The sequence below is a fragment of the Gilbertella persicaria genome (assembly GCF_025201335.1).
Source record: "Gilbertella persicaria strain CBS 190.32 chromosome Unknown B0P05scaffold_20, whole genome shotgun sequence".
NCBI classification, from domain to species: Eukaryota; Fungi; Mucoromycota; class Mucoromycetes; order Mucorales; family Choanephoraceae; genus Gilbertella; species Gilbertella persicaria.
The window spans coordinates 433,052-446,945 of NW_026251981.1; the positions used below are offsets into that span (position 1 = coordinate 433,052).

Sequence of the window (13,894 nt, forward strand, 5' to 3'; positions counted from 1 at the left end):
AATTTTTTTTCTTTTTTTTTTTTGCGAGTATACTCGATCATAGGTTTTCTTAGCGTCCAACAGAACTGCAACTTCAGGAGTCAAAGACTTGTTTTCGCGGAGAGTTGTCGCAAGCATATGGTTGAACCAGCCATTACCTGAGATTAATCGGCCCGGAAGAAAAGCAGTTTGATATGGGGCAACAGCTCATTAAGACGATTGGTCATTAGCTTGGTAAAAATCTTAGCATCTACATTTATCAGTGATAAAGGTCGCTAATTCTTCAGGAGAGTAGGATCTCCTTTTTTGGACAGCAATATCAACCTTGTATGTGGCCAAGGTGGTTAAGCCTAAACAGATCCTCTTCTTGCCTGCACAAGTGCTGATCAGACTCTCAAACAGACAAGAAGACTCAAAAAAGTAGACGACACCGCAAAAACCTGTTAAAGCCTTGATTGGATACAGTGAAACGCCAAAGAGAGCCAGAACCAAAAGGAGACGGCCTTGAACCAGTGTGATGATCTGAACATTAAATAAGTCTTCAATTACATACTAAAATATATCATAATCAATTTACATCAGAAATAGACATAAAAGAACCTCTTGTACTGAATAAGACAAAGTATCTTTTAATAGATCAAGACTTATAACCAAGATCAATAATTTACATTATTTAATTAATTTAAAGTAGTCTATGATAATAGAGACTCAGTCATTTGCATGAACTCTACTACTACTTACTCCGACATCTCTTCATGTATAAATATGCTAGAATAATTTATAATCAAAAAGGAACAATAAAATTGTATAGAACAGTCTCAAAGTATCTACCTTGGTCTCTATATCATCTTATTATATAACTCTATTATCAAAACATCACAACCAGTAACAGACCTTGATGACCAACCTTGAATACACCTTAGACACAACCGTAAGTGGAGTATACTTTGGGATTTTGAGTTTGCTAACCGTAACAGAGTAGAACCAAAAGAAGACAGTCTTGAACCAGCACCATACCGAGATGATCAACCTTAAAGACACCTAAACAAAATGATTTTAGTGTATTATACTTTCAGTACTATTGGAAGATGCTTACTAGATATCCATTGAGCCATGAAAGCCATTCTTGATTGACCTTGAGACTTCTTGAGACTTGTTGAGTAACCTTGGAGACACCTGAGAGAAAGCCTTGTCGATAGAGAAACACCAATTTCAGTGTAGAAGGTTGTCCAAGCCTTCTTTTTCCCTTTACATATACAAGTACCTCAAAATACAAGTATATTTGTATTGAGAATCAGTAAACCTAAAAACCTGATCTCTAAACAGAAGTCCATCACGCATGCATAATTGCTTCTTTGGTCTAATATCTACCCCTTATCTGCAGCCAATCAGTAGTTGCATAAACATCAGCTATTATCCCTAGCTTTTGATTACACAAGTTTTAGTGCAACGTTATATCTAAACAGCGCCAAAGAAGCAAAACACTGAACAGATACAGCTACACGGTTGCAAGGTACCACTCTTTCAACGCTTTAGCTCAACTGAACAAGAATATAAGCTTCCTAAACAATATGAACCTTATTTTGACAAGAATGTGAAATAAAAGACAAGGGTTCGAAAAAAATTTTCTGGAAATAAGAATACCGCATTCGGGAGTACGTGGCTTAACCAATCATTTTGTTGCCTTTGATAATTTAAAAGGTACTTGAGCAGTGGTTGTTTCATTACTTTCTTGTCAGATGTGTGATGGATTTGCTTGTTGCCTATCGAATGATATCAAATAAAGCTATACCTGTATCCAAATTTTAACATGAAGCTCTGTTATAGGTATAACAGCTGTAGATAAATAGATAGAACAGATCAAAAAGCTGTTTGGGTGTTAAAAGCAATGAACAATTTATTAAAAACTGTTTTTTTCATTAGTTTCATGTCTTGATGAATTACTGAATATACTTTCTTGTTTAATTTGAATTCTGCGTAAATGCATGCCTATAATGAATCAACGTTTGACTTGATTTCAGGATAAGATGCAAGTACACAAGTTTAGGTCCAAAGACAATGAAAAACAATGAAAAAACCAAAAACTAAAAGCGTAATTTTCTAATCTAAAGCGCAATAATCAGAAGCCAATAGAACATGTCTCCTTCAAAATGCAAGATAAGATAATAAAAACGAAAACAAGCAATATACATATTATTGCACCAAAGCCAAATAATTGCTACTTTAGATTGTTCTCAGCAAAAGTTCAATCTCAGTAAGCAGCCATTCTGTAAATGTATGATTTCCTCTATCATCAAAAAATGAGTTTTTTGCAATAGTCAAACCAGTGATACTATTCAATTTTTGAAACTAAATCATCATGTCTTTAGCTAGAAAAAATTATGGTTATGTCGAGCAGTAGTTCATCAAAGAACGACCTAATTATGTTGATATACTTAGTTTTTAAATCTTATCTAATGTTTGAACCAGTTGTTTTGATGGTATTAAAAGTTACAAACAGATGATATTGGTACAATATCCTGCCCTATGCAAGAAAAGGCTTTAAAGGGCAAATTAAACAAGAATAGATAAAGCGATAATTATAGCACAAAGGAAAAGTCAAGTGTGCTTGAAATATTTTGAAATTCATATCCCAAATCAAATGAGTAAACGTACTAGTTTGCTACAGTTCTATTAAATATTCTGTTGCCCAAGAGTTTATATCGAAAAAGGAAGAGGAGGCTTCCTTATTATTTCAGGTATTCTTGACCAGAAAATTAAAGTGTAACAGTGTTCACTTTTTTTCATTGCGCTTGTCAAACCTTTTATGGATATACTCTTGACCCTATATAGACATTGGACCAGTAATTGGGGACGGAGCACTAATTAGAACGCTATTTGAGATGACTGCAAGGATCCTTGAGGCATTACAGATCAGAAAAAAAAGAATAGTATTAGAAAGTTTTACTATCAGATAATGTTAAAAACCTTTTTTTTTAGTGCAAGATGCCGATATTGTCTTACAAAGGTCGTTGTTGTATTCTTTTCCATATTATCATTTCTTAGATAACCATTCTATTATTGAGCATCAATAGCATAATAAAAATAAGTCTTCTATTCATTTCGCGTCATGATCCAACATATCTTATTGATCACTTATGGTTCAACTCTTCTAAACAATAGCCATGTACGTATAAATAAGCTGTCTGAACCTATATCATACTGTCTTAATGCTGGTCTGATTATTTTTATTTGGATATATATATATGTGTGTGTGGGTGGGTGGGTGGATGTGTTTTTAGTAATACCTGAATTTACTCTGCTGATTTTTCTTGGAATCGAAAATAAATATATACAACCTATTTGGGTTTTTTCTTATCATCAAAAGGTAATCGATGATAATTAGCATTGGCCTGTTCATCACTCATCAGTGGTGGTGCTTTCTGTTGCGGTGAGTAAGTGTCTTCACAGTTACTTGGATTGTTTCCTTCAGATGAATTGCCTGTCGTTGTAGTTGTTGAAGATCTATCCATGCTAGGAGTTGCAGTATTCTTGCCACTGCTGCTTCCTTCTTCATTACTACTGATTGATCTGCTTTTATTTTTAGTCTTATCAAGCTGTTTCTTTTGATGCACTTTATAAATATCAAGAGAACCACTAGAAGATGAACTCTTTATATTTTCTATTGGTGAACAAGGGGTTAAATGGATGGTAAAGTTCTTCAAGATAGCTTACCATTCGAACTACTATTGTCTGCTAGGCTTCCACTACAAGAAAGTAAGTATGCAAGATGTAGCTTATCTATCTTTCTTTTTACCTTTCGGAAGAATCTCTTTTGGTTTTTTTGCTTAATCGCGCGATTCTTCGATTGATCGCCTTTTGCTCGGTTTTAAAACTATTTAGGTATTTTTGATAGTCCTATGAACGAAAAAGTAAACATACGTATTTTGTGTGTGGATGAAAATACCTTGTATTGATCTGTTTGTTTATAAGCATGCAAGACATCTAAATATTCATCTTTTGCTTTCATGGCTGTTCTTTCATACGCTTGTTTCTCCTTGTTATCCAAATTCTTCCATTGATCTCCTACAAGTTTGGCCATTTCAATAAATGTCATATTATGATGCTTTAAACGTGAGCGAGCATCAGTCGAGAACATGATATAAGCCGAGGGCGGTTTGATGGGTGCATTCCTATCTGGTTTGGGATGACGTTTGTATTTTCTCTTGAGTGAAGGGGAATCCTCAGACGAGTTACCGCTGCTGCTACCACCACTATTGTTATTGTTATTGCTGTTCTCATCATTGATATGATTGTTGTTATTATTGTTTCTAGCATAATTATCAAACGTGTCTTGTTTCTCTGCTTCTTCTTCTTCGTCTTCATCATCATCTATACTTTTAGTTTGATCTTCTTCTTCAGATTGATTTGCTTCCTTTATTTCGCGATCCTTATTTGATGGATACCCAAATGAAGGGGTAGGCGAATAAGGTTTTTCAATACCCCTAATGACTTGGTAAATAGGGGGTAATTTTTGTTGTGAAGTTTGTTGTGGATTTGCGTTACTTAAAGGATGCTGTTGTTCAACACTATATGGCCTATAGTTATTGACTGAATTATCATGATAATTAGTTTGACGGGGTGAACTCATGGATCCATAGCCACTTGCATAAGCGGACGATGTTTCATTGTTATGATTTGATGCTTCATAGAAAAAAAAATAATAAAAATAAAAATAAAAATTAGACCATGACGAAATGACCGACATTCTGGTTAAGATGGAGCTTACCAGAATAAGACGGCCTATAAGTAGAAGAGGAAACAGTGGTAGTTGTGGTAGTAGTTGTAGTTGTATTTGAATTAGGTAAACATAAAGGTTGGTTTTTTGGTAAACCTTTCAGGATAGCGATGCCTCTTTGAATGACCTGAATTTACCATTTTAGAAAAAAGCCACAAAAAAAAATGAGTTACCATACCCTTCGATGGCCTCTTTTTACATTCAAAGCAATGAGATCTTCTTCTGTAATTTCTAGAACCTACGAAATCAGTGTTATTACGGAGAATAAAATAAAAATTGAAAAAGAACAAAAAAGAATAAGAATAAAAAAGAACAAAAAAAAATCGCTTACAGCTGACAGTGATTCAAATCCTTCAGCAATAAAAGTATCAATGTATTGGGGTAAATTGTACTTTTTCAAAAAGTCCTGAACCTTTTGGTGTTCCTCTGAATCAAAGCCAGGGCGTTCGATTGATGGGTTCATCTACATTGAAAGGTTAGTTTTGTTCTATTATTATTATTTTCGGCTTCTACTTTATATGTATTACACTAAAACGGTGGAATTAAGGATTTTATTATTTTTGTTAATAGTTATCGAAAAAAAAGAAGTAAAAAAAATAAAAAAAAAAGTGAAAAATAAAAGTTTAAAAAAGGTTCCTCAAAGTAAGTTTAGTCCAAAGAAGGTAACTAAAACTTTCTAGCTCAATTCGAGAATGTTCCTATTAGAGAAAAACCAGTGTTGCCATCACAAACGTCATCTATAAATTGCTATATATGGTAGTTGAAGAGAACATGTTGCCTTTTTTTTTTTTTATTTAAAAACCACCACGATCCGCATTTCGGTTGCTGCCCATCATGGTATTGAACTGTTGTTTTCTTTGTTGTTCCAATTTAGGACAATCATTGATACGATGACCAAGACCGCCACAGAAAGAGCAGCCTCCTGTCAAACTACCGTATTTCTCTGTAGGATCTTCCATTGCTGCCAAAAAGGGAGGAATTCGTTGTTTTGCTTCTTTTAGCAAATGCTTTAGATCCAATCGAATTTGTTCTGAGCAGTTCTGGTTAATAAAGGTAGTAGCTACACCTGTCTTGCCACTTCTGCCTGTTCGGCCAATACGATGGACATAATCTTCAATTTCCTTAGGCATATCGAAATTAATAACATGTTTAATCTCAGGGAAATCCAACCCTTTAGAAGCAACATCTGTAGCCACAAGTACGTCTTTCTTGTACTCCTTGAATGATTGAATAGCATATTCACGTTCATCTTGTGTTTTGCCACCATGAATAGCAACTGTCTCTACACCTTTAAGCAAGAAATATTCATGAATATCATCGACGTCATTCTTGTTCTCGGCAAATACAAGCACAGGCGGAGGTGTTTTCTGTAAGCACTCTAATAAATAGACCATTTTTGCCTCTTGTTTGACATATTCGACTTCCTGGATTACGTCTAAATTAGCAGCACCTGCACGACCTACATTAACCACCATGGGTTTAACTAGCGCAGATAAAGCAAAATCTTGGATCTTTTTAGGCATTGTAGCAGAAAACAAAAGTGTTTGACGTTGGCTCTATATATAGCAATTTGAACAACTTACTCTAAAAAGTATAGTGGTTTACCTTAAAATAAGACATAATGTTACGGACATCTTCTTCAAACCCCATATCAATCATTCTGTCTGCTTCATCCATACACAAATATCTGCAGTTATCTAAATTGAATTTCTTTTTACTGAGTAGATCAATAAGACGACCTGGTGTGGCTACAACCATATGAATGCCTCTTCTTAACACATCTTGCTGTTCCATCATATTAATACCACCAATACACAGCAAAGATCTCAATTGAGGATATCCTCCTTTAGCCAGTGCATCTGCCATATGGTTTAGACTGTCAAATGTTTGTCTGGCTAATTCACGGGAAGGACAAAGAATCATACCAATAGGTCCTTCTCCTTGTGTCAAAGGCAACCTTACTTCTGCTTCTAATGCAAACATGACCAGAGGCAAAGAGAAGGTCAACGTTTTACCCGAACCGGTAAATGCAATACCGATCATGTCTCTCCCTGTCAGTCTAATGCCACACGTTAGTATTTTTACCAGGAATTTTTTTTTATATATTTACGCAACAGGCAAACCTTGAATTTGAATAGGGGATGGTTTTTCAATGTTTTTACTTTTTAGGTATTTAAGGATAGGCTCAGGTAGCTTCATGTCTCTGAAATGGCGAATAGGTGGCACAGGGTCTTCACCTTCAATCAGAATATGGTATCGATCACGAATCGCTTGATGGTCCACTTCTGTCAAGTTGCGAATATAATGAGGAGGACTCCATCTAGTTTGGCTTTAGTGACATGATTGCTTGGATTATTTACCACTTACGAAGTCTTCATAGGCTCAGTGTATCGCTTGCCCATGGCTGATTCTTGAACAGAAACAAGTGCTTTATGGCGCGCTTGTGCTTCTTCAATGCGTTTTTCTTCTTCTAGTCTCTTTTCTTCTTCGGTCTTTTCTACTCCAAGTATAAGTCAAGAAGAACACATTGTATGATCGTACCTGGAATAGCATTGCTGAGTTTTTGTTGCATACGTTGATCCAATAGACTGACATTGGCTTTGGGCCCTGCTAAAATGACATTGTCGTCTTCATCATTGTCATTGTCTGGTTGGTCAACAAATCGACGTTGTGTAGCATATTTATGTAATTTTTCTAATCGTCTTTGTTTGATGGGAACATAGGGGACATAATCATCTTCCTCTAAGGTCTAAAGTAAAGTTTAGTTATCGTACTTGTTGTATTAGATCTACTTGCTTGTTGATCACTCATTGTGTATGATAAAGAAAGAAAAAATATTTTTTTAGATTGACACGCAGCATTTTATAAATATTCCTTTTTTTTCTTTTTTTTTTTCGTTTTGTGTTTAAACTATATAGATCATGGTCATGATTATGCGCTCATGGGATTGACCAAACAAGTGGAGCATGGCAATCAAGACTCTTCAGATCTATTGCTGAAATTAGGATGTCATGTTGGTTTATCTTTGTTATATAAAACATGACATCATGTTGAGATGAAGTCAACCCTTAGTGTGAAATGCTGCTTAGATTGGATTCAATAGGTCTCTTCCAAGATAACACAAACCAAAGATTGCATCTTTTCAGCAGACACGCTTTAACCAATCGAGGACAATGCAATATGACATCTAAAGCATTTAAAGTCAGAACATAAATACTCCTATTCTCCTTATTCCTCAAGATCATCTTGTTCATTCGTAATGAAAGGTACACAAGGCCTATTCACACAACTTGATAACTTATTCTTTGTCGTCTAGTCTTAATTCTCGGTGCAGGTTATGGCACTCGTCTTCAACGCGACTTGTCTAGTTCAGAAGAATACAAACATTTACTCGGTGTTCCAAAGGCTCTGTTGCCCCTAGGCAACCGAGATGCTCTCATCACCCACTGGATCGAACTCTTCGAGAAGCATGGCATCTCTGCTCAAGACAGTATTTATATTGTAACCAATGGACAATGTTATGATGCCTTCAAGACCTGGGCTTTAGCACATCATGTCCCATTGGATCATATTGTAAGTGATGGCACCGAGACCAATGAAACCCGTCTAGGTGCTGTACCTGATATCCTGTTTGGTATCCATCACTTTGGCCTTCAAAATGACCATGTACTTGTGGTAGGTGGTGATACGCTCTTTTTGCATGATTTCGATTTAAGACAGTTCTTGCATGCATTTGAAGCCAGAGAAGCCAGTTGTCTTGTTACTACTTATCAAGTGACAGATGAAGATGTGCACAAATTTGGTATAGTAGAGACAGACGCTCAGGGAGACATTATCAGTTTCTTGGAAAAGCCAGCACCCACGGTTACTTCCGTCAGATCTGCATGCCCTTGCTTCTATCTGTTTCATAAACAAGCGATTCCTCTCATTGAAGCCTTTATTGAAGAATGTAAAGCAACCAATGCACCTAAAGAAGCTTATGATGCTACAGGCAAATGTCTTGCTTATCTTTATCCTCGCTTTAGAGTCTCTACATTTCCTATTTCAGGAAGAATTGATGTAGGTGGATTACAATCTTATATAGATGCCAATGCTTATTTTCAATAAAAAAAAACACACATACAATTTATTCTAGAAACATGGTTTCTTCTTCGCCTTGTTCGTCTACTTGATGATCGTCGTCACTATCGGTGTCTTTCCTATAAGTGAAAGCACCCCAAGTATCATATAACCTTTGACTGATTTGAATGCCCCATCTTCTTCGACTGATATTGCCTTTCGTCACATTTTTAGCTAGCACTTTTCCTTTCTCGGGCGACATGCCTTTAAATGCTTCTAATAGAGATTTGGGTGTAGGATATACTTTCATTAATGCCAATGCCCGCTCTGCATTCACACCACGAATCGTCATCAACATTTTCAAGTAAATTTCATGTAAACTGGTTGACCCATTCTTGGCATTCAATTGATTGTAGAGTGAATAACTGACGAGATAAGCTGATTTCTCGTTGGATTTCTTTGCTTTTTGGCGACATGCTGCTTTTAATTCTAGGTAGTTTTGTCGAGTGATGATATGGCCTGGAATAGAATACAGTGTCGTGTTTTGGTATATCTTTTGAATTAGTTTCGTGGCAGACACAAGATAGTCAATCGTCTCATCAATGCTGTTGGTACGCTTAAGAAAGATACCTTCTATAATTTGAGTGGCAGACATGGCTGTCTGAATAGCTTGTGCACCAAACCGTTCTGCTTCTTCTCGGTTATATTCTTCTATAATGTACATGATCTTTTCAGCTCCTGATCGTTTGAGCCGCATCTTTTGTTCAGTAAATCGACCGTCTTTGATACTACTGACTAAATCGTCCAGTCGTTTACGCTCAACCACATAATCCAGAAACAATTCTTCAGACGGACTCTCCTTTTTACGTGCAATCCAGATCACATCGCCTAAATCCATAGACCTTGTTATACACTGAATACCTTTAGCAGTCAAGTTCTTTTCAAAGTAGTCTCGGTTTCCTTTCATTTGAATCTCTCGACTATCGACAACTAACACAATGTCATATTCATGAGGAAACATGGGTTCCATAAACGCCTTGTTGACAAGTGCATGATAATCTGTCTTGAGCTGAGACGCTTGTGGAAAGAATGCTTGTGAGCTTAGATCCGAGGGTTGTGAGGACTCGATCGACAGTGCTGTGGGGGAATACGGTCTATTACTGACAGGCCAAAAAGTGTCTTCTGTATTGTCTTCTTGGTGTAAGCACAAGACAGGTGTAGCAGGTAATCCAGGGCACACTGTGTCAATGTGATCTTGATTCATATAACCTGTGATAAGATCACCTTCTTTGCGTTGTTTATGGACATGCGCTGCTTTTGGATGATTGGCCTGTTTAGCATAAAACTGAACAAGATAAGATAGACTCGCTTGCGTTTCATCTACATCAACCGTTGCTTTAGATGCATGACGCACAGGCTGGTTTTCTGCATCTAGAAAAGTATAGTGAAATGTATCGTGAAGAACAGTCTTTGTACGGGGCTGAGAAAGCGGGAAATAGTCTTGGTCAAATGAGTCTTTAGCTGGTAAGGGAGGGGAAGGTTCAGGCGACGACAAGAGATCCACAATATCATTGGTATCTGCCATGGTTGAATTGAAACTCGGTAAAGAAGAAGAAGGCGATAGGTCTATTTGAAATTCGTCTACATTGAAATGTCGTTTATGGTTTACAGGCTTCTTGGCTGAATGAGACATCAAGTCATTGAAATCATTGTCATCTTTGTCTTGCACGACTCCTTGGGCAAACGAGTTGGTGATAGATGAACTAGGGTTGCTTTGGGCTTTTAGTTTGGGCTTTGCAAATGTTGTTGCCGTGTTGGTGACTGTCTTGCCGTTCACAGTGAGACCTGTGTGTTTACTAGGATGCAGTACATAGAGACTCATGTTGGTTTCATTCGATGCTTGCTGGTCCATTCGTTCGAGCAAATCATCTAAATAAGCACTGGTTGCAGATTTGCCTTTGTTTGATCTTCTTTTTTTAGGTTCTGAGTCCGTGGATGGCATAGCGAGTGCGTTCATGATGTCTGCTCGAGAAGAAATAGTCTCTGGTGTATTTGATAACGCTGACCTGTTGGAGTTACGTGTTGTAGAAGGGTTTTGAGAATACAGACTCAAATCAGTCTCATCGTCATCAACATTGTCGTCTTTTTCTGCAGCACTGACTTGCCTGAGTCTTTCTGCTAAAGCAATGCCTGTCTCCGTCAATTGAAACTTGGCTGGTTTACCATTTCGCCAAACATATCCCTTATCACACAAGGTCTTGATACTATTGAATGCTGTATAAGACTTGCCTGGATCGGCTAATGTCAAAGAAGTATCACAATGAGCTTGAGCAATACGACAAATCTGTTCTCGAGTGACACTGGATTGTCCTACCTGATGAAAATCAAGCAAGGCAAGCATGATAGCATAACCACCTGTACGATACGCAGGTACATACGGTTTGGGAGTACGCTTAGGTTTCGTGGGTCGAGTACTGGTTTCTGCATCTTCTGTTTCGTCAGATACTGCTTTTCGTTTTCTGCCTATACCATACGCATAAGTCGCATCGAATTAAACGTTATTTGCTTACTTTGACCAGGAAGCTCAGGCATAGGTATTCCATTTTCTTTACAATGTTCTCTCATACAGGCCTCTAGTTTCTTTACCATGCCTGGACCTATTCCGTCTAGTTTAGAAGCTTCTGAAGGATGACTAAAACTCACTGGACATTTGCACAGCGAATTATAAGCCTCATGGACAAGTTTAATACAGAATGCCTTGTAAAAAGTGAATGACTACCTTTTTATAAGTAAAGTAAGCCTTGCTTTGAAGTGCTTGTGCATTGTCCATCCACTCTTTTACCCAATCACGTAAAAGAGGATTGCCACACTCATTAGGCATTTGTATTCAACAACAACAAAAAAAAGAGAGACACAGAGAAAAATATCGATATACGCAGTTACTGTTTTTGGTAAAAAAAAAAAAGTCGCGTTCAGATACACAAAAAAAAAAAAAGACGCGTTACAAATTGTTAAGGGAAAGGGGAAGTTGATTCACTCCTTTTATTTCTTTTCTCCTTTTTAAGCATAGTTAACAAAAACGTAAAGAGAAAAATGAACGCCTTTTGGTTGTTGAGGAAGGCATAGGTGACCCAGTAGAGACAACCGCGCGACTTTCATGGTTTTGGTGAGCTTGAGAAGGCTTTGTTTCTCTCTTATCATGATGTGTTGTAGCCGATAGATTGCTACTGGTTGCTACTGCTGTCACAGCAACCGCTTCTTCAAGACTAGTCACTGATGTATCTGAAGGTGGCTCTACAATAGGTGAATATTGTAAAGGTTTTGGAGGATATTGGCGAGACACAATGCTAGAGATATCTTCAGGTGATGATACTAGACTTGTCCTTTTAGTTGAATTCAGTCTGCCTTTTAGAAATGTAGATGATTTGCGAAACAGGTGAGATGATGTAGTACTGGTAGATACGATCTCCTCTTGCTCTTCCTCCTCTTCTTCTTCTTCAGTTTGAGAATGCTCTCTTGTAGTAGGTACAGTAGTAAAAGAAGAGACAGGCGAAACTACTGTAGTATCTTCAACATTAGCATCTTGTTCTTCTTGTTTTTTATCATTGGCAGTTTGATAAATCAATTGGTCACTTTGCATACTTTTTCTTGTCTTGTCAAACTCTTGTATTAGATCATTGGAAAAGGAATCCAAGGACAAGTCTAGTACAGGTGGTGTCCAAAGTTCGAATGTGTGAGTCATGGAATATGAAATGAAGGAAAAAAGAAAAAGAAAAAGAAAAGTAGTTTTACTGTATAAGATTTAGGGAATCTAAGGGGAAGAGGAGTTTCTTACATGTAGAATCTCACTGAATGGGCTGTGTGTGTACAAAAAAAAAAAAAAAAAAAAAAGATAGGAGTTTATTGCTTCTTTTGCTTCTTTTGAAATAAAAGAAACAACTCGACGATATACCGAGTTAGAAACATCAAGATGAACGCTGCTCCAAACATGACAAGACGATACCAATTCCCTATAGCTATCAAAAATCCAACTATAAAACATATAAATTCCAATTCTATGTATGCATGAAAAACCTACGTGCAGGAGTGACCAATGCATAATTGAGATTGTACCTATGATTATATTGAGTTTTTCATTTTTTTTTTTTTGTTGAATGCGATGTCTACCCTGATAGAAGCGATATGATCTGAAGAAAAGGTGAATGATAGGCTGCATAAAGAAAGAAACTGAACAGAGCCATGTCTATACTAAAGGGCAATACAACATGTCGTTTTGTAGTCAACAAGTAAAAGGGCAAGACAAGAATCAAACCATGCTCTATGCAGTATCATGAGGCTGCACATTATATAGAACATACCTAAAAAGAAATTGAATACTTCACCCAACATTTCATGGTCTCGTAAGTCTGGAAAGACAAGGGCTAATACAGCTCCCCATAGCGTATGCAAATATATATTAAATAGTAATGCTGGTATTAACAGACTGGACTTGTTTGGCCAGGCCATAATTATGACGAGCATAAATGCACTCATATGACAAGGCTACAAGTAATTAAGATGATTGGATTTGATGCATCATTAGCAAATACTTGCCTGCAATAAAAAGAATTCAGTATGAGAGGCATATTTATGAACCACTGTGACAGATATCGACAAGGTCAATAAGACCAATGCCATAAACTCAAGCCAGGATTGTTGAGGTCTGTGTCTACGCTGTGTCAACAAGACATAATTCTGCTTACTATTGAACATCAGATCCATGTTGAGCTAATTTCAATCTTTTTTACTTTTTAATGACTGCTTTATGGCCAAAATATACTGTCATGGCAAGATAAAAAGGAGCCATTGTCAAGAGTTCAATGCCATGTGCTTTTGGCGAGACGTACCTTTCTTTTTGTATTAGATAACGTATTTCATATCAACAAGTTACCAAGAACCACCCAAAGAGTCAGCAAAATCTGTTTCATGACCAGGTCGAAATTCATAAGAATAAGCTTCTATTACTTGGCCTATTCTATGACATAACATGACAAAAGATACTAAAAGAAAAGGAAAAAAAAAAAGAGAGAGAGAGAGAGA

General features: G+C 36.9%; 6 protein-coding genes across 6 annotated transcripts; 1 reads left to right on the forward strand and 5 right to left on the reverse strand.

Annotated features, from left to right (window-relative positions):
• Window positions 1–3,317: 3,317 nt before the first annotated feature.
• On the reverse strand, window positions 3,318–5,219 carry B0P05DRAFT_587326 (uncharacterized protein; the record flags this gene model as incomplete). Its single annotated transcript, XM_051582579.1, has 7 exons — window positions 3,318–3,640; window positions 3,694–3,725; window positions 3,776–3,876; window positions 3,926–4,662; window positions 4,748–4,883; window positions 4,935–4,994; window positions 5,088–5,219. The coding sequence occupies 7 exons, from the start codon at window positions 5,217–5,219 to the stop codon at window positions 3,318–3,320; spliced, it is 1,521 nt and encodes a 506-aa protein (XP_051434904.1).
• A 190-nt stretch (window positions 5,220–5,409) lies between these two features.
• Window positions 5,410–7,597, reverse strand: B0P05DRAFT_109266 (P-loop containing nucleoside triphosphate hydrolase protein). The gene is made up of 5 exons (XM_051572959.1): window positions 7,553–7,597; window positions 7,124–7,505; window positions 6,867–7,076; window positions 6,362–6,815; window positions 5,410–6,312 (listed from the first exon to the last, which is right to left on the reverse strand). Exons 2-5 carry the CDS (start codon window positions 7,156–7,158, stop codon window positions 5,551–5,553), a joined length of 1,461 nt encoding a protein of 486 aa, XP_051434905.1. The 5' UTR covers window positions 7,159–7,505; window positions 7,553–7,597; the 3' UTR covers window positions 5,410–5,550.
• A 44-nt stretch (window positions 7,598–7,641) lies between these two features.
• B0P05DRAFT_542416 (mannose-1-phosphate guanyltransferase beta-like protein) lies at window positions 7,642–8,879 on the forward strand. Its single transcript, XM_051578310.1, has 2 exons — window positions 7,642–8,022; window positions 8,073–8,879. Exons 1-2 carry the CDS (start codon window positions 8,016–8,018, stop codon window positions 8,861–8,863), a joined length of 798 nt encoding a protein of 265 aa, XP_051434906.1. The 5' UTR covers window positions 7,642–8,015; the 3' UTR covers window positions 8,864–8,879.
• Window positions 8,880–11,734, reverse strand: B0P05DRAFT_637603 (uncharacterized protein; the record flags this gene model as incomplete). The annotated part of the gene is made up of 3 exons (XM_051583652.1): window positions 11,595–11,734; window positions 11,386–11,545; window positions 8,880–11,338 (listed from the first exon to the last, which is right to left on the reverse strand). The coding sequence occupies exons 1-3, from the start codon at window positions 11,694–11,696 to the stop codon at window positions 8,883–8,885; spliced, it is 2,718 nt and encodes a 905-aa protein (XP_051434907.1). The 5' UTR covers window positions 11,697–11,734.
• An 89-nt stretch (window positions 11,735–11,823) lies between these two features.
• Window positions 11,824–12,704, reverse strand: B0P05DRAFT_542420 (uncharacterized protein). The gene has a single exon (XM_051578311.1). The coding sequence runs from the start codon at window positions 12,555–12,557 to the stop codon at window positions 11,886–11,888; it is 672 nt and encodes a 223-aa protein (XP_051434908.1). The 5' UTR covers window positions 12,558–12,704; the 3' UTR covers window positions 11,824–11,885.
• B0P05DRAFT_542421 (uncharacterized protein) lies at window positions 12,685–13,891 on the reverse strand. Its single transcript, XM_051578312.1, has 7 exons — window positions 13,746–13,891; window positions 13,603–13,701; window positions 13,409–13,556; window positions 13,174–13,357; window positions 12,983–13,133; window positions 12,894–12,928; window positions 12,685–12,846 (listed from the first exon to the last, which is right to left on the reverse strand). The coding sequence occupies exons 1-7, from the start codon at window positions 13,841–13,843 to the stop codon at window positions 12,716–12,718; spliced, it is 846 nt and encodes a 281-aa protein (XP_051434909.1). The 5' UTR covers window positions 13,844–13,891; the 3' UTR covers window positions 12,685–12,715.
• Window positions 13,892–13,894: the final 3 nt, after the last annotated feature.

Bases quoted from the DNA above. Each gene is read 5' to 3' on its own strand.
- B0P05DRAFT_542421 (XM_051578312.1), bottom strand. From the start codon at position 13,843: ATGTTATGTCATAGAATAGGCCAAGTAATAGAAGCTTATTCTTATGAA. The intron at 13,557-13,602 runs GTAAAAAAGATT...GATGTTCAATAG, and splicing joins CATAAAGCAGTCATTAAAAA to TAAGCAGAATTATGTCTTGT. The intron at 13,358-13,408 runs GCAAGTATTTGC...AATTACTTGTAG, and splicing joins CTGAATTCTTTTTATTGCAG to CCTTGTCATATGAGTGCATT.
- B0P05DRAFT_109266 (XM_051572959.1), bottom strand. From the start codon at position 7,158: ATGGGCAAGCGATACACTGAGCCTATGAAGACTTC. The intron at 6,816-6,866 runs GTAAATATATAA...GTGTGGCATTAG, and splicing joins ATTCAAGGTTTGCCTGTTGC to ACTGACAGGGAGAGACATGA. The intron at 6,313-6,361 runs GTAAACCACTAT...TGCTATATATAG, and splicing joins ACATTATGTCTTATTTTAAG to AGCCAACGTCAAACACTTTT.
- B0P05DRAFT_542420 (XM_051578311.1), bottom strand. From the start codon at position 12,557: ATGACTCACACATTCGAACTTTGGACACCACCTGTACTAGACTTGTCC.